The sequence below is a fragment of the Dufourea novaeangliae genome, unplaced genomic scaffold, assembly GCF_001272555.1.
Source record: "Dufourea novaeangliae isolate 0120121106 unplaced genomic scaffold, ASM127255v1 scaffold177, whole genome shotgun sequence".
NCBI lineage: Eukaryota > Metazoa > Arthropoda > Insecta > Hymenoptera > Halictidae > Dufourea > Dufourea novaeangliae.
The window spans coordinates 2,122,957-2,145,541 of NW_015374070.1; the positions used below are offsets into that span (position 1 = coordinate 2,122,957).

A 22,585-nucleotide genomic window follows, 5' to 3' on the forward strand; every position below is an offset into this window, starting at 1 on the left:
TAATGATGTGTGAAAAACATAAACAAAAAGCAATTTACAAGACTGCCTAAGGCTTTTTTATTACCCGATGGTGTACCAAGGACACAAAGCAGAAAACCAATTTACTACAATTCAAGCAATACCGGAAGTGAATTTCTCTAACATAACATTGCAAAATCAAGATAGATAATTTTCAATTAACACCTTTCCGTATCTCGGATAGATATTCTGTATTACACCCATTAATGACCAACAAGCACTAACTAAGTAAACGGAATACATATATACTTTATCTTAACACTTTCGCGGCCGGAAACTCCAGGAACTATTTAAACCGTAGAGCAACATTCAGCAATTAAAATGTACGGCTACCCTCCACAACAAGCATGAAATCAAGAGAAATCAGTTTAAAATGTAATTTTATGAACCGCTTGTGATTAGAAAACCAAAATATATTTATAAATTGAATTATCGCCTGCCATTATAATTGTTCGAATCACGAAAGAATGTACCGTGGCATTAGTCAAAGACGGAATAGTACCATCGAAGGCCGCGAAAGTGATGATAAATAAATATTTATGTTAGTATTAGTATGCTCGTGTGAATACCATCAATTATCCCCTTTACTGAGATTAAAAAAATGAAATTTCTGAACGATAAAGTGAGCGTTCGTTGTTGCAAAGAAAGAAGATGAATCACGGTTTAAGAACACGCACGCTTTCCTTTCTTTGAAATATCGGAAATGAAACCGATAAAGTGTATCGTCGCATGTTACTGAAACGACAACCGCGCATACGCCGTACATTGCCGCGAGCTTATCACCGTGTGTGTACCTTTATTATGCGGGCGTTGTTTATCATTGATTACGGCCACTAGTGTCTCCCATATAGTGTAACCCACGAAAACATTCACAATAGCCACAATGTTCTTTTCCTCATTTTTCCAATTGACAGTAAGAAAATAATTTCTAAAAACACTTAATCCAAACACCAACTAAAATGCGTTTAATATATATGTATATATACGATTGACGATAGTTTTCTAGCTTTATCTACGCTCTAAGGGTTTTACGTGAAACATTTTCCATCCTGCATATACGCAGTATAGTGCATTAATATTTATAATGCGCAATTAAGTGACGGTGTTAATTAACCGGTTTGTTTTGACGTTTTACGATAACGATTGTAACTCGTTGAACTTAAGAAAGAACCACGCCAGAAATACAACGCAGTCTGCATTCCTGTGCGACACAAACCGGGGAAGGACAGACGTAGACAGGAAGCAAAGATCGATAGAGGTTCGTCGACTCGACAACTAACTGGAGTCTATATTCCGTCTGACGGAGGAACTACTAATGCTTTCGAACGTAAAAAGTTATCATGATTTCACGTGATTTAACACAACACAGGCACAATTTATGTTAATTCGACCCGGAGATTTACCAAAAATTACGATATTTGAAATTCTCACGTGTACAACAGACGATTGTCTTCGGTAACGAATTGGCGGGAAAATACGATACTTGAATATTTTTGTTCATCGTGTACGAGCTTTTTCGCGTAAGTAGAGAAAGACAACGTCATTCGTTCCCCCTTTCTGTTTACCCTTCGGTAGACACACGTGTGTTTTGTACTCACCAAAGCTTTCTATCAAGATGATTCCAGGAACCACGTTCACCTCACACTTGACTTAATCCGAGTAATGGTGTTGCTGGCATCTGCTATCACAGTGTTTCCGCGTGTACGAGAAATATACTACGAACTGTCATCGCCACAGCTGCCACGAGCAAACTGTAGTCGCAGGCACCGCACAGAAAACAATCACTACAGACGAAAGTCCGTTGAAAAACAGAGTCACTTCACGTGTTCACGGCGAGTTTTGTCAATACGACCGAAAGTCCACAGGTACCTGTCACAGGTACAAACGATTGTCAAAACGTATTTGTACGAAACACTGAGACATTTCACATTCTACGGTATCCTTGACGGGACTGTTCAAACTTATTGTTTAACAAAAGCTTGTAATTCACTGCATTCACAATTTGAAATTAGGATGTATTCTGTTTTTCCTTAGAACGCGCGCGAGAACATTAACCATCACTCACTGCGACTGGAATCACTCTGACACGAAACAATATCGATATATCGATGTATTCGATATTTTTTCTCAAGACCCACTGCGATATCTTCCAGTTTGAACTGTGACCGTTATATCTTGCATTTACGAATGGGATGCCGATTCAGTCTGAATAATTAAATTTTCTGCTAAAATTAAGCGATTGCGTCGGGAGGCAAGTGTCTCTTCTTGGTAATCCTCGGAAAGATATTTATTTCTATGAGCGATCGTTTCTTCGTAATTTCGTTCCATGTGTCTGTAGTGTGCCGCTTATGGTCGCCGAGGGTCAGTCACATATCTACAAACCACCTGACGGCACTATCATGAGAATAACGCACAATAGATTCCGGCTTCGAAGAACACTGTACGTGCGGGTATATACGTCAACGATGTGATCTTTCTTGAATCATGTGGATTTGAAACTACGAGCACATCCCAGTATGACTGCTTCGTACTCAATGAACTCCCGTCTGAACGTGTGCCGGATACGCTTGATCGCGGAGAACTATCGAACTATCGATAGCAACGAAAACGTTTCGATATTTCGAACGATACGATTTGTAACGGTCAGTCAGAGAAAACATGGTAACGACGTCGTCATCCAGACTGCACTGTTGCGGGAAAGATTCCTCCGTTTTGTTTCATTTCCAGACGGCTGAATTTGTGATGCGTGACGCAAATCGTAACAAGGTCTCAGCAGTCAAGTGTCACGGAGGCTCCTAAACTTACTGGTACAGGCGTCGACGAGAAATGCAACACGTTTCAGTTCGGCTTATCATCGACACACCGCGGACCATCCGAGCAACGTTTTCCGATCAACTCTATCTATCTCAAATCATGCTCGATTCGAATGTCCGAATTTCAGCTCGACGTATAGTGCACATGTCGGTAATATCCTTCCAGCTTTGGCAGCGCCGAAAACAACGATCGAGGTGGCCGTAAGGTACGATCTCATAACCTTCTTTAATCCTTCCAAAATATTTCCAAGCGATCTCGAACGTTTTTACGTTGCTTGACACCGAATCGCGGCGGGAAAAACGGACGAGCTTACGCGAAACAATGAGAATCCACGTTTAACCACAAAAACGCATACGGAGATGTCGCACGGAACGACAAGTGGACGGAGCCGCTGTTGGCCGACTGCCGACGGTCGAACACCGCTCGGGTCGCAACGATCAGCTGATCGCCACGCGCGCTACTATGGTAACCAACGTCAGCGGGCTCCGGTAGAGGGTTGCATGCGCGCACACGACTTTTGGAGGGCGCCCCGATACGCCGCAATCCGTCGCGCGGGCCCGATAAGATTCGTAATATAGGTACGTAAACGTCGTCGGTTTCTTGGATGCGTGCCGCGCGTGTGCGCGCACACACGTGGTCAAAAAGGTATATACGGATCGCACACAATGTTCGTCGATGGCAAAACACAAGAAAATGAGCGAGAACCGACGAAGAAGCAAAGTGCAAGACGGCAAACAAACTATTCGACTTCGCCTCTTGTGTTTCTTTAATTCCTTTTTCTCTCTTTCTCTCTCCCTGTCTCTGTCTCCGCCTGTCTTTCTATACTCGATTGCGCGACACGCGAAACGTCACGGTGTACCTGACGATTACGACCGCGTGCCGTCGCAAGGCAACTCAAATACTGCGTGACTCGTCACAAAATACAACGCCGGTGACCGTGTGTCTCTGACAGGAAGGAAAATCACGAGGTAAGCGTGGCGCGAGCGGCTACGTACAGCCATCCGCTCGTGTCGGCAGTCGGGCGTGCACTGCCTTCCTGAGTCGTCGGTTGGTTCCCGATCCTCGACTCGGCTCGCGCTCGACTCGCTCGCCTGGCTCGCGGCCTCCATCCCCATATCGCGCCACGCTCGGATGCTCGGTACAACCCTGTTCACCGTGTATTTTTTATCTGGATGACATCAAGATTTCTAGTTCTGGAGTGAAATTATCGATAACCGATAAATGAAGTACGGTTTGTTCGATAAATCAAGTCCATCGCTTCCAACCGTCTCTATGTAATCATCCGCGCGTTTATAATTGTCCATTTTGATAAATGATTTTTTCTGTTTCTGCGTTGATAGTAATATAAAATTTGATTATTAACGATGCATCGCTAAGTATTTTGTTAATTAAACAAAATCGAATTGTGTACGGTTTACAGTGTAATTGATGCATTGTGGTATTGAAATAGTATCGTGATAGGGAAAAGGAAACAAATCGCCTTGTCGATCAGTGAAGATTAATGGTATTACCGTGGAACCTCAATGCGTAATGAATCAATCACTTTTATGCAATATATACAGCGTGTCGACAAACCTGTAGTCACGCCTATAAACGATTGTGGGCCCAACTCTATTGTGAATCGATGAACAACGCCCACGCGTCAATTTCATTTTCACGAATGGGAACTTTTATTCTGAGAAATTTCTCTAATTGCCGCTGGACGAAATTCAAATTTTAGGCGGTTCCTTTCCTCCATTAGGAATATAATATACAACGAAAATGGTGATTGGTTAGGTTTTATGCTCACGCATGAGTTGCCACGATACTTTCGCGATCAGTCGTGTTTAATACGAGAACGAAACGATTTTTGCGTGAACGTCACGATTTCACCTCGTTTCGTTTTCAGTCATCGTTTCGGGTGGTCATTATACCAAGCGTGTCGATGTAGCCTACAATTACGGTAAACACTCGGTTCTCCGTGTTGATAATTGCACGACCACATAACAATAATTTGTAGACATTAGACAAACATTGCAGAACACAGCTTAAAAAATGTTTTCTCGTGAGTAAAAGTAACAATGTGATTTGTTTTCGATACTCATCTTACACGTATAAAGCTTCATACAACACATAATAATTAATAATAATGATACATACCAAGTAGTAAGTACATGCTTTTTGTATTTGTAATTTCATTTTTCCATAGTGTCGAATTACAAAAAATATATGTATAATAATAAATATACTATATTAATAAAGTTCATAATAAAACATTTCAATATATTTTGATAAAAGAATTTGAAGTTCAAGTACTCTAGATTTATCGTTTGTGAAATAGGATGTAACGAAAGTTAAAAACTCTTGACACATGCACTTTACTCAAGAAGGTACAGATTCGTGGCGACATCTATCAGCGTCATAGTAAAACATGTTCACATAGTCACAATGAACAGGTGTTTTCAGTAATAAGGACGCGTATAATTATGTGAAGTAGTTGCATTGAAATAATTTACCGTTCTGAAGAGGAGATTACGGGGCTAAAATAATCAACCGTTAATGTGCTAAGGGGCAGAAGGACCAAAGAAAACTTACAAAAGACACAAACATCCATAGAAGTAACAGTGCGATTATTGTTAATATCGTGTAGTGCGCTATACGTAGCCTGAAATACAAAAAAATATTATGTTTTATAATATTGAATATTATTAAATACAGTACTAATAAAAATTTTAACAAGTAACGTACTTCCTGTATTTCACGAGACCTTCCTCTATAGTGTCAAGTGGATCTTTTAACATGTACATACGAAGACCCCTAATATGATGGTAATGGTACTCATGCCAATCTAGGTGTTCCATATTGAAGTAAAAAGTTTCTCGATCAACAGAATTCAGTTTCTGCCAAAGTTTCATAACATTTTCGTTTCGAAACTCCCACTCTTGTGTTGAAAAGTAATGTATTACCTTGCTAAATTTATGTATTTTCCTATATGCATCTACCAGTCTAAAAATTGTATTATTTGTTAATGAATATGGTAATTATCTCGTTTTATATACTATAACTTAGTGTGTATAAATTATGAATATATAAAGTACATACATAGGTTTTTGTCCAATGAGATATGCAATTGTATCAACAATAACTGCTGGTATTGAATGTAAGAAGAAAGAATAGATGTGGTATAGAAAAAAATTTCTTTGGAGGATTATCGAATGATACCAAAGTACTTTTTTGGAAGGGACACTAATGCCATAAAATTTATTCAGTTCCAAGAATTGTCCCCAAGTAATTGGTCTTTGACACGAGGACACTGTATTATAAATAGGTATTTTGTCTTCATTAGATAGATTGGATTGCTGCTCCAGTTCTGGCAATTTCCTATAAAGTCATTACTATGTAGTATCAAACATACGTATATCTTATTCAAATTTGTCTTCTACTAAGTTAAGAAACTATCGGCAGTCGATTAAAATTAGCTGTAAAAACTTCCGTAAACGGCCGATCGTCTACAAATAGATATGTCGGACTCGTGGACAGTCTGTTTATAGTGAAATTTTTTAAAACAGACGCGCTATAAACTTTCTGAACTGTATTACAAATATTGAATATTATATGAAATTATAAATATATAATAAAATAGAATATGATGATGCCGGCTGTATACAGCAGTCTACGCAGAAAGTCGTCGCAACGAAAGTGTGTTAATTTAAATTTGATCGCAATTTCTCTAATTTATAGTTCATATTTTTTCATGCCATCATCCTCTTCTTTTTCTTTTTGTTTGGCTTCGTGATGCATAGAATGAATTTTTAAAGTTTATCCATGTTGTACTAATAGAGTATGTATAATAATAAATGGCGATCATGTTAAAATTTACCTATTACCAATTCCCCAAGCAGCAGAGACAATATTATTAACAACATAATCCGCAGGTATAATATCTGCTTTCACTTCTGGTTTACAGTGTAAGGTACGTAATAGACCCAAAGCAGTACCCATAACGACACCTGTCGCTCCATACAAATTGTTTGTCCATGCAATAATTGGTTCTTTGGCTGTTGATATGATAATAGAAGGTCGAACGATACATATTGGAAGTCCAACCCCATATTTCAATACCATATATTCTCCAGTAGCTTTAGTAACGACATAGTTATTGGGCCAATGGTCGAGCAATCTATAAATATAGAAAATATTAAATTGTTCATAGCTACCTGCATTACTCTCTGGTTTGTAGTAATGCTTACACAGGGCCAATTTTTAGTAGTTTGTCATCATCCAAACTATCCACCAAGGATATCAACTTATCACCTTCGATAGGAGCATCATAATGTTTTTCATCAATACTTTTACGTACACAATGGGAGTATGCAGTTGATACATGTACATATGCCTGTAAGTAAATCAATCGCAATTAACATATATACAAAATATAATGATATTAAGAAAGTTAATTGATTTATTATGTTGTCAACTGTTAATAATTATTTCTATTTTTAACGAAACATGTAACTAATTTCCCACGTTACCTTTAAATTCGGTAGTTGCCTTGCAAATAACAGCATAGATTTTGTACTTCTCACATTGATGTTCACCGCTAAACGGAGTTTCTCGTCGAATCGAACGGTTGCAGCAGCATGGAAAATAATATTGGTATTCATTAAGATTTCTTTAATTTCCGGTGTGAAACCAAAATCTTCTTCTGCCGCATCTCCTTCTATCATTACCACCTTATTGAAGAAATTAGGCTGTTCGCGCTTCAATCTCTCGTATATCTAATTACAATAATGTGCACATGTCCTATTGTTCAATTTCATCCATTATCATTATTTATATTCATTTAATTATATTACATACAACTTCATCGAAGGCTTCTTTAAATCTTTCCTCCGAACTTTTCCCCTTTTTCGATCTTACTACCATGTACAAAGTCTTAATGTCCGGGCAGGATCTGTAAATATGCATACAATGACATACGTTGACCCAGCACGTGAAAGAATAGAACGCACTTGCATCTTTTTAAACTGTGAATATACCTATACGTATGTGCACAGTTTGATTACCCAACGTGCACAGTAATTGCTAAAAATGGCACAATGTTAATCGCAGACCAACAATAGTATTAATATTCGAGCATTGTTGAATAAGTCATTGCATCAGTATTCCCTGAATTAAACCACTGGCGTGAAATTGATTTAGAAGTTTTTCTGATAAAGAGTATAATTAAAAGTTAAAGTCTGTGTTTGAGTCAAATTGACCCGAACAATGCACGAGGGTTAAGAATACTACAAAAATAAATTTATTCATTTTTTATATACTACATTAAAAAATTAAATACATATATTTTTAAGACAGTAGCGAAATGTAAAAACAATAGCTTCTCGATTATTACTGCCTTATTACAAATATATGAAAAAATCAAAACTATTTATGGAAACCTAAATTAACGAAAAACCCATATGTGGGTACCATCATAAATTATGTAATACTGTGACCTTAAATATTAATGAACTAATGAGCTTGTGCAATTAATGAATGTACGTATCTATATATTATACGGCAGTAACATTCATAAATCAAATGATGATCTTTCCATGGCTTCCTGGAAACATCTCAATTATTCTTTCTTATTTTTCCTCACAAATATATGGTCATCATAATTAAACATTAATTCATTCTAATTGTAAACGTAGTTAGTCTATACACGCCGGATGTACCTTTTGAACCGTTTATTAAATGTAACATGACGCGTGTTGCAAAATGTTGAAAGGACGTGACGCGTTGAAAATGTCTGTTCGATAAGTCATTACAAGCACCAAGATGGGTGGGATTCGTGGACGTAGGCAAGAAATTCGTAATATGAAGCGGAAAAAGAATGGTACCGAACTTAATTAAAATCTGATTAAAAATTTCAATGCAATGCTGAATCACTTTGCTACCGTTTCGTATTCCCCGTTTTCGTAAGTAAGAGATTTTACGCAATCGTATCGTAAAACATTGTAATACACAAAATATAATTATCGATCGATGAAACACATGAGAATATTCGATAGGTTGTGAATTTCCTTTTTATAATAATATCGTAATGATTGTTTCAGTATCTCTTAATAAAGAAAAGAATCTACATTTTTATAGCCGTAATTTGCACAAAATGCGGATCGATATGGATTCCCGATGATCGTGGAATGATATTAAAACATTGAAACACGAAAGATTAATGGAACTTTTAATGCGCATGTTGTTAAAAAAGATCACCTCAGTAATTTTTCGATGAGTAACTTGCCCAGAAAACCTGTCCCTCCTGTTACCAAAACGTTCGTCTGAGCAAAAAATTCGACGATATTACTTTTTTCATTGTTTAAAGCTGGTAATTCAGAGAAATCCAATATATCGTCTATATACGCATCACTTCTTTCTGATGTCATCTCGTTTATGTACCTGTTAGATTCGCGTGATATACGCGATTGAATAATAACAACTCATTAATTCTGTGTACTCACACAAATATCTAGGATAAGTAAAGAGCATTAACGAAAATCATTCAATCCAAACAAAAAATTTTTGAACGATCATCGTTCCAATAATTTAGCACGTAAAATAGCAATTCTACTTTTGTTTCATCTTTCACTAGTACATGGACATCTTCGTTAGATTATCGATGTATATATTTAATACCAAAAGCGAAAGAAAACAATTAATAACAAAAAAATGAGAAAGAACATTTCATAAAGCTTTCTCTAACAATGTGTTTAATCGTTATTTTAAATACATTATCGTGTAGTTTAATATATTCAAGAAAATTTCATACGTTTAGGTTGCGCTTTAATTTTGATAGTTTTTTCGGGTAATGTTATCGGTTGTAAATATAAAACAAATATTTGATTGAAGTGAATGTGTGTGAATCTACAACATTTAAGGAAATAGTTGAATATATTGGGAAAAATGGAAAAAGTGCCATGATTCGAAGAAAACCTGATTAGGCTGTCTCTTACCTGGACTGGACTAACTCCCAATATAATCGGTCCGATGTGAATTCAACGACGGGTGAATCTCAACTGCGAACTGTTCCGAACCCGATCCAATAGCGTTAAAAAGATACATTTCCTCATACGTATATCCATGTGACACATGTAGAAGTGACCGCCTCTTTATGGTAATCAACAACGGCCATTTAATAATTGTTTGGACTCTCATAGCGATTTTAAAGCCTAACATTAACTATTATAAAATAGAATAATAAAGTGTACGATCAATTAAGTACTTAATTAACGTTTACTTCAAAATTGTCAGTTTGTGAAAAGTATAGAAAATAAAAAAAGAAAATTCAAAATATTGAAAACACAGCTTAATAAATTACATACTTCAAATGACACAATTACAGAAAACTATTCATAAAGATTATGTTTTTCATGTTTTTCCTTCAGAAATAGTCAGTTATTTACTACGGAGTTCATATATTAATTGTAATATAGTGGAATGAAATTCGAAAACAGATTCTATATGAAATAACAAAATAACGCCAGTTTATTATACCTTTCATGATACCCTCGTTTTTGTTACTTATTAACATACTTTTTTCTGGTTGTCTATATTGTTCGAAATTAATTCTTAAGAATACATTTTCACGTTAATTAATTATACGCATATTTGTAATGAATTAATTATATATTAATGCTTTTATTTGCGTTCTATTCATTTTCATTCCTACAACTTTAACTAGGCCTCGTGAACAAATTTTTGACCACTGTATTTTTTTTTACAGAATTGAAAATTGACTAATTGGTAACGTAATACGAAACAATGACTACGCTTTTTAAATAATGTATTTTGAGGTCACTCCAGTGCTTACCCTTTGACGCAACAGTGACTACTAAAGTCACAGTATACATAATTAATAGCTTCTCGTACGACCTAACTACACGCATTCTTTCTCCACAGGGAAATGATATTTTACTTCAATAGGATTCGTTCAGTCGGAAGTGTAATCCGGTGGAAAAAATCGTATCCCCATGGAATTATCACACGCACGGTGTACATAAGATTGCTTCTACCAATTTATTTGTACTGATACACATGTTTCATAAAGGGGATACAATATATACAATACATAATGGAGCGGCATATATTATAAACAAAGAAAATATATAACATCTATTAATAAAGCACTGCCTGCAGACTGATTATGCAAAATTGTTGAACAATTACAAATCGATAATACAATAAATCAATAAAGCGGCTTCGTTTCTATCTTATCCGTATACTATTCTGTTGTTCGTTGTTTTCGATGTTTAAAAGAAAAAAATTGGTCTAATCCGACTCGATATCCTAAGGATCCCTATTCGATAAAGTATTCGTGGAAAAATACTGTAAAATATCTTTGTTCGTATATTTCACAAATTATAATGTATTTCGCAATTTTCGCCGTCTAAAAGGGGTGAATAAAATCAGGCATTATAACTAAATTCGCTTTATCTTTGCACAGTACCCATTTGTTTCTTTCTTTTTTTTTTTGTAACGCACAGCGTTCTCCTTTTTGTTCAATCATTTATACACAGTTAATATATCCGCAATTCAATTGTTCTTTCGATAAATATACATTTTAAACGCACTTTACGCGTTCGATTCTAATATAATACGTTATAATTTCAAAATCAACTCCGAAGGAAATTTGCAACAGGGAGCATAAATAAAATATATAATTTCTCCAATACGAATCAGACAGTAACGACATTTTAATCGTCCTGTAAGATACTCAACGGATCCTCGCCGATCTTCTCAGCAGTCTTTCTTAGATCCCTCGTGACCGATTTTTTCACGGTAGCGCGTGTTTCCGTCGGTTGTGCGCGCAGTTCGCTCGTCGACGATTTCTTCCCAAAAATATCACTATCATCGTCGTCGTCGTTGGACGGAAACAACGACTTCGTCGTAACGACCTTCTTCAGTATCGTCTTCGCGGCGAAAATGTCGTCCTCGCCGCTCGACTGATCGCCGAAAATGTCTGTAATATGTGAGGTCTTCACGGGATCAGTAGTACTCGCAAGTATCTCATTTTTGTTCTGGGGCTCTTGAACACTTCCGGCGTCAGACTTCTGTGCGTGCTCCGACTTTTCGGAGAACAGACTGGCATCGTCGTTGCCGTCATCGAACAGACTTATCTTCTTATGGGGCTGTTGAGTCGACCGTTTCCTTTCAATTTCAGCTCCCGCCGCCGATTTCTTCGTGACAGGACCGAACAGACTGTCCTCCTCGTCGTCCGGGCCGTCGTCGTCGTCGAACAGGCTGATCTTCGTGTCTTTCATTGACTTTTTCACTGGTTTGGACAAGGTTGCCGAAAATAGGTCGCCTTCCGCATCGTCTGCGAACAAATCCAACACTGACTTCTTGGCGGTTTGGTCCTCGGATGGCCTTTTAGCGCCGCTGGAGAATAGACTATCATCCTCAGAGAACAACAAGTTCTTGCCCTTCTCCGGGGACGGTGTTTTCGTGACGAACGCAAACAGTTGACTGGGATCCTTTAGGGGATCATGCTTATTGTCCCTTAACGGATCGATCATTTCTTTCGAGTGAACGTCATCGTTATCGTTTTCGTTTTCAGAAGGAACCGTAGCTCTCGTACCGTACTCATTGTTAGCTTCCGTTGGCTTTCTACTTTGATTTATAGCCTTGCTTTTTTCTACAGTTACGCCTGTATTATTATCCACTGTTTTGATGTGGGTGTCCTTCAACGGTTTGAGGCCCGGAACCGGTTTCTCGGAAAGGACACGATCGACAGGCGAAAGAATAGGCGCCCGACCGAACAGAGCGTCCTCTTTTTGCGGATCCTCCGGTAAATCCGGTGGGACGTCAAACAGATCTTCCTCGTCGGTGGATGGGGACAACAAAGTGTTCTTATTCGCGCTCATCGAACTTTCCTTGCTTATGCTACCAAGCTCGGATCTATCGTCCGTGGCTAACGAAACGTTTGGATCGATTAACCGATGAAAACCATCGTTCCCTGTCGTAACCAGACGTTCAGAATTTGCGATTTGAGGAATATTAGAATTCGCAGGGTTAGAAGGATCTTTAGCAAGACCGCCTGATAGATTATCACCATAGCTTTCATTCGGAGGATTGCTTCCCGAGGCGTCCACGGTGTCGAAGTCAATCCCGCTATGTCTAAGCGCAGTTTTTCGGGCGTGTCTGCTCTGAGGTCTCCGTTTCGCTTGAATTCTGACTCTTGTCTAATGAATTACACGTAAATTAGAAACGAAAGAATATTACGTTACCACGAAAACTATTTCGGCAAGTACCTTTGAGGCGGCAGTAGATAGTGTTTCCACTTGAGCAGGCTCATCGAAACTGATTGCACTTTCCACGTTGCTTTCACCCGAAACTGTTGATTGCAAGGACTGTTTCTGAGCGGTGCTGTCTTCTACAAAAAAAAGAGTTGTAATTAACATCTGCAATATATTTACTCGAATTAAATGCAACGTTATTGTCGGAAGTGTGTCCCTACGTGTATTTTCAGAGTTACTGTTCGCCACAACTACATAATTTCTATATTAACAAATTAATTATTCAGCTTCGAAACAACTTTTTAAAATTATTTTGTATTGCTTTCATAGATTGAAATATCTGATTATATATGAAATATTTATAAATACATATATATAGGAAATATTTTTCCACGATTCCTCGTCACGGCTCGAGTATTCAGAAAATTGATCATCTATCTAGAAATACTTCCTGTTTGACAACAGACAAAAATAAATTATATGTAAAATTCAATGTAAATATACACTACCAGATACGCTAGGCGGCGAACTATGACCTTGCGTGCTAATACATCCGCCGTCGTCACTGTCTCTATCCGTTATGCTATCGTCCTCGTCCGTTTTTTCTTCGCTCCTCCTCCACAATGGCGGAGTGTCCATGGGCGAGAGTATTTTCAAATCGCCCATTTTTCCCATCAGATTCTTAATTTTCCCGGACACCGTTCGTCGAGCGGCTTGGTCATTTTCATTGGACGACGACGACGAAACGGTCGTTTGAATGTCCAACGATCGCGGTGGGCTCTTCTTTGGTTCAGTTTCTGCGGTCTCTACAGCCGCAGGTTCTTCATAAGTCGTTCGAGATTCACCTTTCTCAAATGTATCTATTTTTTTATTGTCATCAAATGTATTACTACCGACCGTAACTTCAGTCCCCATAACGGACACTATATCCGTAACTATATTGCTCTGTGGTGTAGCCTTCTCATCTTGTTTCTTTTCCTCTTTGGTTACGTTGCTCCTGCTGAAGTAGTCATCGTCTTCGAAGATCGATCCGTGGGACGAAACGGTGTCTGGGAACAGTCCATTTCCTGATAAAATACCGCCGCTCTTGTTTTCCGTTTTACGGACGGATTCTTGCTCAACGCTGTCTTTCCCCGCTGAACCCGTTCCAACAGATTGCTTAACGTTCGTTTGCTTCGCATCGTTCGTTTTTTTAATCAAGAACAGGTCACCGTCGCCCTCGTTGTTTAACAGTTGGGATTCGGTTTTACTCTCATTGCTGATCGGTTTCGCGGCGAAAAGATCACCGTCATCGTTATCCTCGTCATCGTCGAACAGACTGATCTTCTTCGGCATGTTACTCGATTGTTTATCTACGTCATTCTTCTTGGACATCGTATCTTTGATAGTTCTCGCGAAAAGACCATCGTCGGTGGTGTCCGACGGCCTCTTCCCGGGAACGTTAGTTTCCTCTTGCACCGACTTGAACGCAGCTATCCCGAATATGTCGACATCCGGTGAATCTTTGCTGCCGAATACATCGATGTCCTCGTCGAACAGCCCTTTTCGTTGGGTGACCTTCGCCTTGTCCGAATATTGTGTACCAGCGGCGGTCAAGAAATCGGTGCTCTTTTGCGACCTCGAGCCCGAACTGGTCGTCGAGAACAGTTCGTCGCCGGAATCGGAGTCGTCGAACAAGAACGAGACCTTCGATTTCACCGGCTTCGTGTCGGCCTTCGGTAACGGCGGCGGACCAAACAAGTCCTCGTTCTCGAACACGTCGTCTTCCTGCGTGGAGATAGATTCCTCGGTCGGTTCCTCTTGCGGCTGATTACTAGTCAAATTCGAATTCGCGGTGGCATTGACCGGGTTAGGGCTTCGCGCCGTGAACAGGCTGTCGCTGGCGACTCTCTCGCAAAACACGGAAAAATCCACGCTTAGCGGGGATGCCGGAACGGTGGTTCTTTTTTCGAATTGGTGCAATGGAAATTTTTTAGTGAACTCAGGGCTGCCTTCGCGTCACGGGAAAACCCTGTTTATTTGGCCCGCGGGTACGTCACGTTTCCGGTTCTCTGTTGTTTCGTGAAATTGTTACGAAACGTTTCGAAAACATATACATGTTAAAAATTAGCCAACCAGCCCCAGTCTCCCCTACACAGACGTTAAAATAGTTTATTCGACGAGACTTTAAAGAATTTAATCCGGATTATATTAAATACAGAATGTATATTAAGCTCTCAAACCGTGAACTATGACCAGGAGTATTATTAACTGTTACGCTTATTTCGGAAGGAAGTTGTATTTTTCCTTAATGCCATGTATATGATTACATTTATAAACCTTTTTTTTTCTTTAAATTAAAGTTAAAATAATTTTCGAAAAGTATTCCATGTGAAAAACAGGAGCCTGTATGCAATCATACAACGTACGATAAATACATAATGTAGAGAGCGAACGATATTTACTCGAAATCTGCACATCGAATACGTAAAATTTTTGTTTTCAATTTTTCCAAGAATATTACAGATATGTACGTTGCAAATATTCCACGAAATGTATTTTCCTCTATGAGATCATAAAAACTTTGTTAGCCGAGGAATCCGTGTTGAGTTTGCGAGCATTGGTATAAAACTGAAGTCAAATACATTTTTCGACAACGAGTCCACGAGTGTGAGACGAGAAGAAAATAGCGTGATCGCAATCAGCTCAGATTCAGAGAAAACTCAGACCTAAGATACGGGTCTTTAGTGAACCAACGTTCAATGGACGAGAATTAACAGATAATAGTGATATTAATGCAAAAACAATATGTCTGTTCAATACGAACAAGTAATTCTGAAATTCTGTTTTCTATATTTAAGATCGGTATAGTAGATCGTATATAAATGAAGAAGCAAGAGTTTGTGTAAAGGTCAATCAAGATAACAAGGAAAAATATAGGTATAAAAGAGGAATTCGAATATACAGAACGTATCAGTCGTCTCAGGAAGCTAAAACACTACAGAACGCACCAGCTACAAAAGCAATATGAAGAACATTATTTTGTGTACACTTTTAGTGGCGATGTGTTTAGTAATGGAAACGAAAGGTATGCTACTTCACATTATGCAGAGGACTTTTTACTTTTTTTATCTCGTGTTTTAACTTACAAAAACCTGTTTTTTAACGTTTTTACAAGTGTACACGTTTCCACTGTACAATACGCGAATCGTTGCTTACTTCTATGTACAGAGTTCAGTTTTTAAATAACACAACAGAAACAAAAGTCGATAAAGATTAGGGTAGTTCAAGAGTCAAAGATGATGTCAAAATCTCACTCTTGGTCAGTTTCCCTTGTATCTACAGAGATTATGCTCGAAACTTATTAAACACCTTGTATATTTGAATTGTTTATGTACAGCGGACTGCGAGTATATGGGCAAAAATTATAAAGTGGGAGAAAAATACACACAGAACTGCGCTGAGTTTACTTGTCAGTCAGGAGGAGGTTTTGGTGGTCTTACGTAAGTTATGTGATTCGAGTGTTTCGAATTAATATTCACTTCCTAAATAACACGTCTACACTCTACCTTCAGTTTTATACATATATATCCCGTCTGATTTCCAATTTGAAGGAAAAATTTGATCATACGTGTCATGCATGTTCATTAAATATACGAATAATCAAAATAAATTGTATACTTTCCAGTGTTTACACTTATTAGTCAACGATTAAGTTCAATATAAACTGTAGAATTTTCTAAAAAATGGTTTCCTATTACTTTAACTCGCGTTTTGTTTTTTTCTTCTCTGTATTTTAATTTCCTTCTACTCTTTCGAATTACAAAATATCATTGCAGTGTTGAATACTATTTTTCTAAATTTTTGCTGAATTGTCAAGATAATTGATATTACAGTTCGAGGGCAAGTAAGAAGTTATCGAATACTAAAGTTCCTTATCTCATTATAGAACGTGTTTCGCTTTAACGAGCCACCGGATTATTTAGCCATTTTCGTTAATATAGAAACAAAGTTGTTAACAATAGCAGTAACAGACATGTTGAAACCAAAGTACCAAATAACTCTAAACATATACTGGAATTAAATACACATTTTGCACACCAATAAATCTCACTATTTCATTTTGCCTTCAGGACACGCTCAATATTTACTTTTACATTTTTACACGATGTCTCGAAACAACGGCTATCTATGTCAAATACACTGTAATTACTGCTAGTCACTATCAAGGATTTAATATTATTACGAATAAAAATGTGACATTATTATGTATTATTAGCAAAAAGTTTATATGGTTCCACTTTGAAAACTCATCAGTGGAAACTCAATTTTACCGTAGAAAAAAAAAATACCTTTAATGTAGATATATTCTTGATATGAATCTTTGATCCCATCATCGTAAATGGCGAAAAGTAGCGCGTATCATTTCCACGTTGAACGAAACCGTTGTAATAGTAAAATACGTTAAAACATTACAGATGCGCATTATACGAATGTATGGAAGGAAAGAAAATCGGATACAAAGAACAGGACAACAGTAAACCTTATCCGCAATGCTGCGGAGGTCCGATTTGCTTGCCTTGAAATAGACGTTGGCTAGTGGTGACCGATGTTAAATGGAAAAAGAAATTGTATCTGCGAAATGATTTATGGAGTAACACGAAGCTAAATAAACTGACACCATAAACCGTGAACCGTGTTAAGACTTACTCGGTGTTGTATGATTAATACATAAGTGTAATTAAAATCGAAACGACGATAAGTTGTACGCGCGAGAGATACCGATACGAGACGAGATACTCTGGAACTGACGGTGCTCGCCTTGGAGGCTCTCGCGTGTGCATCGTACAATCGCTGTAACGCAATGGTGGATGACTAATGTTTGGATCATCAATTCAATGACACTTTAAGTATTTGGCACGCGTACTCGTTCTCCCATGTGCACGAGAGACACAAAGACGATGGTAATTGTTTATCAGTGCTTAGTAAACTTGAAGGTCGATATTCGATGATTCAATATACGTATACAGGACGATGTACGTGTAATGATGAATTGTGTAATCTTTTAACACTAAACCTATCGAACCCTTCAGAGAAATAGGAATTAGAACGGCAAAACCGATCATTTGACCGGTCGTAGTAGGTTTAGTGGTAAAAAGGTACAGAGAACTACTTATTCGAAGAGATCGATCCCACATTCTTTTGGTGGACACGCTTTGAAATATAGAGGTAAAATCGACAGACCTTTGAATGTCCACATAGTTTTATCCTTAAAGGCATCCTTAAGGCCAGTAAATCATTAGTACCACACAATAATAATTAATTATCGACAATATAAGAATAAAAATTACAAAAATCGAAAAAAACAATTATATTGTGCAATTTGAAAATTAGTTCGTTATAATTTAACCCTGAATCGCCACAAATGAACTAATTTTAAGTTATTGAACTTGTCTTCAAGAACATTATTTGCTTAGACGGGAAGAAATATGCGATCGTAAAAAATTGAATTGAAATACAAATTTTTTCAAGAAATTTAAAAGAAAGGAATAAAATAATTGTAGGCGACCTTTGGTATCCTACTATTTTGTTAACATAAATATTGTACTTATCTTTGCTGAAATAAAAGATTCTTATTTTTCGGGCTAAATCAGTAAAATTATTCTCTTCTATCAAAGTGATTAGTAATCATATATGAAAGTTGACTTAAGAGAAATAAAAACTAAGGCAGTACGGATTACATTAAAACTTACCTGATACTCGAACATCCGGTGATATTAATGCTCGGTGGTTGGATCGATATCCCGCTAGTGTTGGTGCTTTCATTGGTAGCGGTTAGATTTTCTGCGTTATTCCTTGCCATCACGATGGAACTCCGGTCAGTGGCATTATTATCGTTAGAATGAGTATTCCGCAAATTGTCCTGCACGGACTCTTGATTGGCTGCTGATGGGTCACTACCAGAAGATTCAGATGATTTTGTTCGTATGATTCTATTCGATAATTTATTTTCCACGCCCTACAATGGTTGAATGATTTTTTCATTTCATTAATTTCATATCGTTTAAACGTTTAAAGAAATTAATATTAAGTAACGCTTGATGCTTACTTTCTTATTCGAGACTGGATTTTTAAACGAGCCAAATAGATCGTCTTCATCGTCGTCGCTAAATAAATTACTATTGTTTGCATTAGTCTCCGGTGTACTTGTTGCTCTGTTACTAATAACTGATGGTGCTACAGTATCTAAAAATTTCTTCTGAGCAATTTCTGTATTAACATTGCTATTATTTGGATGTTTGGTTTTAGCAACTGTTTTAACTGTATTTTTGGGGGAGAAGATGTCGTCGGAATCTTCAGAGTCACCATCACCGAAAAGATCATCGATCGCAGATTTTGGTTGCGTAGCTAAAAATGCAGAATTCTATTGAAATATCTCACAGAATGTACTTACACACATTACAAAGAATTTCAAATAAAAAACCCTTACAAACTGTACTAATGGGTGGCGGTACATCGAGACTAGCAGGTATAATATTATTCTTGTATGATTTAATAGGTTTTTCTTTCCATAAACTTTCAGAGGCTTGGTCATTTAAAAATTCACTTTCATTAAATATACTTTTCGACTTATCATTTAAGGCATTCTCATGTCCGTCTGGTGTAAATAAATCGTCTAAAATATAGAATAATGATTAACATAAATGAATGATAAAGCTATTCGATTTATTTAAGTACCTTTCAATCGATTTATCGATGCTTCACTTTTTTCATCCACGATGACTGGTTTCTCAGCTTGCCGAACTGTACCTAAGCGCTTAGCTAACTCTTCCGCAAAATTTGGAGTTGAATCGTTTGATAATGGTACCTAAACAATTTTAAGTATTAAGATATATAGTATAAAGTGAACAAGGATGTATGGAAAGTATACAAACCTTCGGTGTATTATCATTAGGAGAAATTGATTCAGAAGCAGAATGCATATTGTTTTGACTAACTACATCTAACTTATCATTGTCTGTATATGTTATATCACTTCTTCTACTGTAATCTGATTCAATCAAAGAAGGTGATAATCCAACTATGTTTGGTTTTGGACCAGTATCAATATTATAACCCCTAAGTGTTGCTGTGTCATTATCACTTCTTGATTCTTCTTCTTCTTCTACTTGTTCTGATTCACTACTGCTACTGCTACTTTCCAGGCCAATTTTAGTTGATTTTTTCCATAGATCGGAACCAATGACATAAGGTAAAGGCCGATGTTGGTATGGATCATTTGGCCCCAATACAACACTAAAATTCAATTGTAAAGTGTTACAGAACTGTTTCAATAAAAAGTAGGGTAATTATGCATAAAGAGGGCAACCTCATGTATGACCTTGACTTTGACATATGTTGTCAAAGTCATTGTCATAAATAACCTTAACGTTGAAAACATTGGCGGTTACGATCCGTTCAAAAGTTATGAACTGTCAACGTTTCCGTATACCGTATAAGAGAAGATTATATTTGAAAGAGTGATCGGAGTAGGTCTGAAGCTATAGACTCGTTAGCGGCGAGGGGGTTTGGGGGAGGATCAGCAGCCCCGGTCGGCCACACTGCCAGTCTGCTGAAAAAACACAAACAGCTGACAAATCTTCTAAAATATAAATTCGCTCTTTCCAAGAACAATCAGTGTGAGGTACACCACCTCAAGTAAAAACTCGTCTATTGTTTTGCTGCCGCCCCTCCCCCAAACCCCCTCCTCGGTAGCGAATCTAGTCTCCAACGTAGTCCGATCACACTATTTATTATTAATGTATACACAACTAATCAAAATTTAAACATGCTACAACAAGAATGTAGATCGTCGGAGGAATGTAAACAAAGCTTCAGTCGAAACATTGGCATAATATCGTACTTTCGTATTGTACGAAACGGAAACTTTAACGGTTCATAACTTTTGAACGGATCATGACCGCCAATTTTTCCAACATCAAGATTACACAGGACAATGACCTTGATAACATATGTCAAGATCAAGGTCATACATGAGGTTGCCCTCTGTGCTTAATTACCAAAAGTAATCATTAAACAAAGTAAATTACCGCAATACTACTCCATTGTCTTCTTCTTCACTATCACTATCAAGAAATTCCATTTTCTTATATTTTTGATCCATTATGTTGAGGCCTTCTTTTATACTTTCACTTACACTAGCTATTAAATCTGCAGTTGCTAAATCTTCATTCTTAGATTCCTATAAATCAATCATCATTGTGATGGAATACTGATCCAAAAGTTTAAATTACTTTCTGTTCATTAACTTGTAGTTACCTGAGCCAAGGTTTCCTTTTTTTCAATCTCTATATCATCTTCTTGCACACGACTTTCAATAAACTGATTATTAGATAAAGCCAAAGATGTATTGGTGACATTATCAATAAGTATAGCTGCTTCATTTAACTGAGTCGTCAATGAATTCAGTGTTTCTTCAGTTTTATTTGCCCTTGACACCAAGTTCTTTAAAGAATATATATTAATATTAATTTCATACCTATATGTTTGGTCAACTAGTCAAGGAAATGATATATATCATAGAGTTAAGTCGTACTTCAGAAAATTGTTCGAGATGTTTAAGAAGTCCTGCATCAGCTGCCAAACTCCACTCTCTTCTTTTTGTTCTCATTTCCTCTGTGGTCCATGCATGATTCCATGATTTATCCATTCCATCTGATATGTCCTACCATAGAAAGTTTGATGTAAATATTTTTAAGAGTATTCAACATCTTTAACAATATGCTCGATAAATTTAACAAAAAGAAATATATATCGTATGCAAAAAGCAATAATAACCAATATTATTGTTTATATTCATTAACCTGAAAATTAGTTTTTAAATGAATATCAATTCTAGTAAACAACTACACAACATACCATACCACACAGTCCAATTTGATGTAACAAACTAATATTTTCCTAAGCAATTACATTTACATATGTTGAGTATCCTTTATATCAAACTTAATAAAAGAAAAAAACACCCACTTAGCAATTGAGATTATAGTGGATTATAGACACTGTTTGGCAATGGTCGGGGTTCGGCACTATCACCATCACCACAGATGAGATATTAGTAGAATAGATCTAACATCTTATGGGACTTTATATCGCATGTTCTAAAATACCGATCGTGCAAAAAATCAGGGAAGAGAATTATATCAGACGGAAAAAGATGTATGTAACAGGTCCGGCGGGCCTTAACCCAAGACTTCTTTCTAATACGTTTAGTTTACACCCTTTACCCATTTTGGTTTGCTTCGAGTTGGATTTAAAATACATATGTACATATCTGATTTTTTCCACGATCGGTATTTCAGAACATGTGACCTGAAGTTCCATAAGATGTTAGGTCTATTCTATATCTCGTCTATGGTTGAACTTTTGAAATGCGTACTTCCCGAGTGCCATCTGTGATAAATACGTCCTGCTAATGTGGCAATAGCGCCAAAGTTTATGAAATATGTGACAGATTA

The 22,585-nt window shown here is 37.2% G+C and overlaps 3 protein-coding genes across 3 annotated transcripts; 1 reads left to right on the forward strand and 2 right to left on the reverse strand.

Annotated features, from left to right (window-relative positions):
* Positions 1-5,049: 5,049 nt before the first annotated feature.
* LOC107190343 (putative fatty acyl-CoA reductase CG5065) lies at positions 5,050-9,875 on the reverse strand. Its single transcript, XM_015579136.1, has 9 exons — positions 9,807-9,875; positions 9,070-9,252; positions 7,672-7,765; positions 7,344-7,589; positions 7,062-7,207; positions 6,692-6,991; positions 5,914-6,192; positions 5,560-5,817; positions 5,050-5,476 (listed from the first exon to the last, which is right to left on the reverse strand). The coding sequence occupies exons 2-9, from the start codon at positions 9,237-9,239 to the stop codon at positions 5,368-5,370; spliced, it is 1,602 nt and encodes a 533-aa protein (XP_015434622.1). The 5' UTR covers positions 9,240-9,252; positions 9,807-9,875; the 3' UTR covers positions 5,050-5,367.
* A 987-nt stretch (positions 9,876-10,862) lies between these two features.
* Positions 10,863-22,122, reverse strand: LOC107190318 (WASH complex subunit FAM21). Its single transcript, XM_015579109.1, has 12 exons — positions 21,987-22,122; positions 21,664-21,792; positions 21,387-21,572; positions 21,158-21,309; positions 20,003-20,363; positions 19,806-19,935; positions 19,558-19,743; positions 19,177-19,475; positions 18,821-19,086; positions 13,598-14,976; positions 13,104-13,225; positions 10,863-13,034 (listed from the first exon to the last, which is right to left on the reverse strand). The coding sequence occupies exons 1-12, from the start codon at positions 21,987-21,989 to the stop codon at positions 11,547-11,549; spliced, it is 4,701 nt and encodes a 1,566-aa protein (XP_015434595.1). The 5' UTR covers positions 21,990-22,122; the 3' UTR covers positions 10,863-11,546.
* Positions 16,055-17,753, forward strand: LOC107190407. The gene is made up of 3 exons (XM_015579205.1): positions 16,055-16,155; positions 16,468-16,570; positions 17,546-17,753. Exons 1-3 carry the CDS (start codon positions 16,095-16,097, stop codon positions 17,649-17,651), a joined length of 270 nt encoding a protein of 89 aa, XP_015434691.1. The 5' UTR covers positions 16,055-16,094; the 3' UTR covers positions 17,652-17,753.
* Positions 22,123-22,585: the final 463 nt, after the last annotated feature.

Bases quoted from the DNA above. Each gene is read 5' to 3' on its own strand.
- LOC107190407 (XM_015579205.1), top strand. From the start codon at position 16,095: ATGAAGAACATTATTTTGTGTACACTTTTAGTGGCGATGTGTTTAGTA. The intron at 16,156-16,467 runs GTATGCTACTTC...GTTTATGTACAG, and splicing joins TTTAGTAATGGAAACGAAAG to CGGACTGCGAGTATATGGGC. The intron at 16,571-17,545 runs GTAAGTTATGTG...AAAACATTACAG, and splicing joins GGAGGTTTTGGTGGTCTTAC to ATGCGCATTATACGAATGTA.
- LOC107190343 (XM_015579136.1), bottom strand. From the start codon at position 9,239: ATGACATCAGAAAGAAGTGATGCGTATATAGACGATATATTGGATTTC. The intron at 7,590-7,671 runs GTATGTAATATA...TATTGTAATTAG, and splicing joins AAGAAGCCTTCGATGAAGTT to ATATACGAGAGATTGAAGCG. The intron at 6,992-7,061 runs GTAAGCATTACT...CTATATTTATAG, and splicing joins CTACTAAAAATTGGCCCTGT to ATTGCTCGACCATTGGCCCA.
- LOC107190318 (XM_015579109.1), bottom strand. The intron at 14,977-18,820 runs GTAAGTTTTAAT...GTTTTGCGAGAG, and splicing joins ACCGGATGTTCGAGTATCAG to AGTCGCCAGCGACAGCCTGT. The intron at 13,035-13,103 runs GTACTTGCCGAA...GTAATTCATTAG, and splicing joins TATCTACTGCCGCCTCAAAG to ACAAGAGTCAGAATTCAAGC.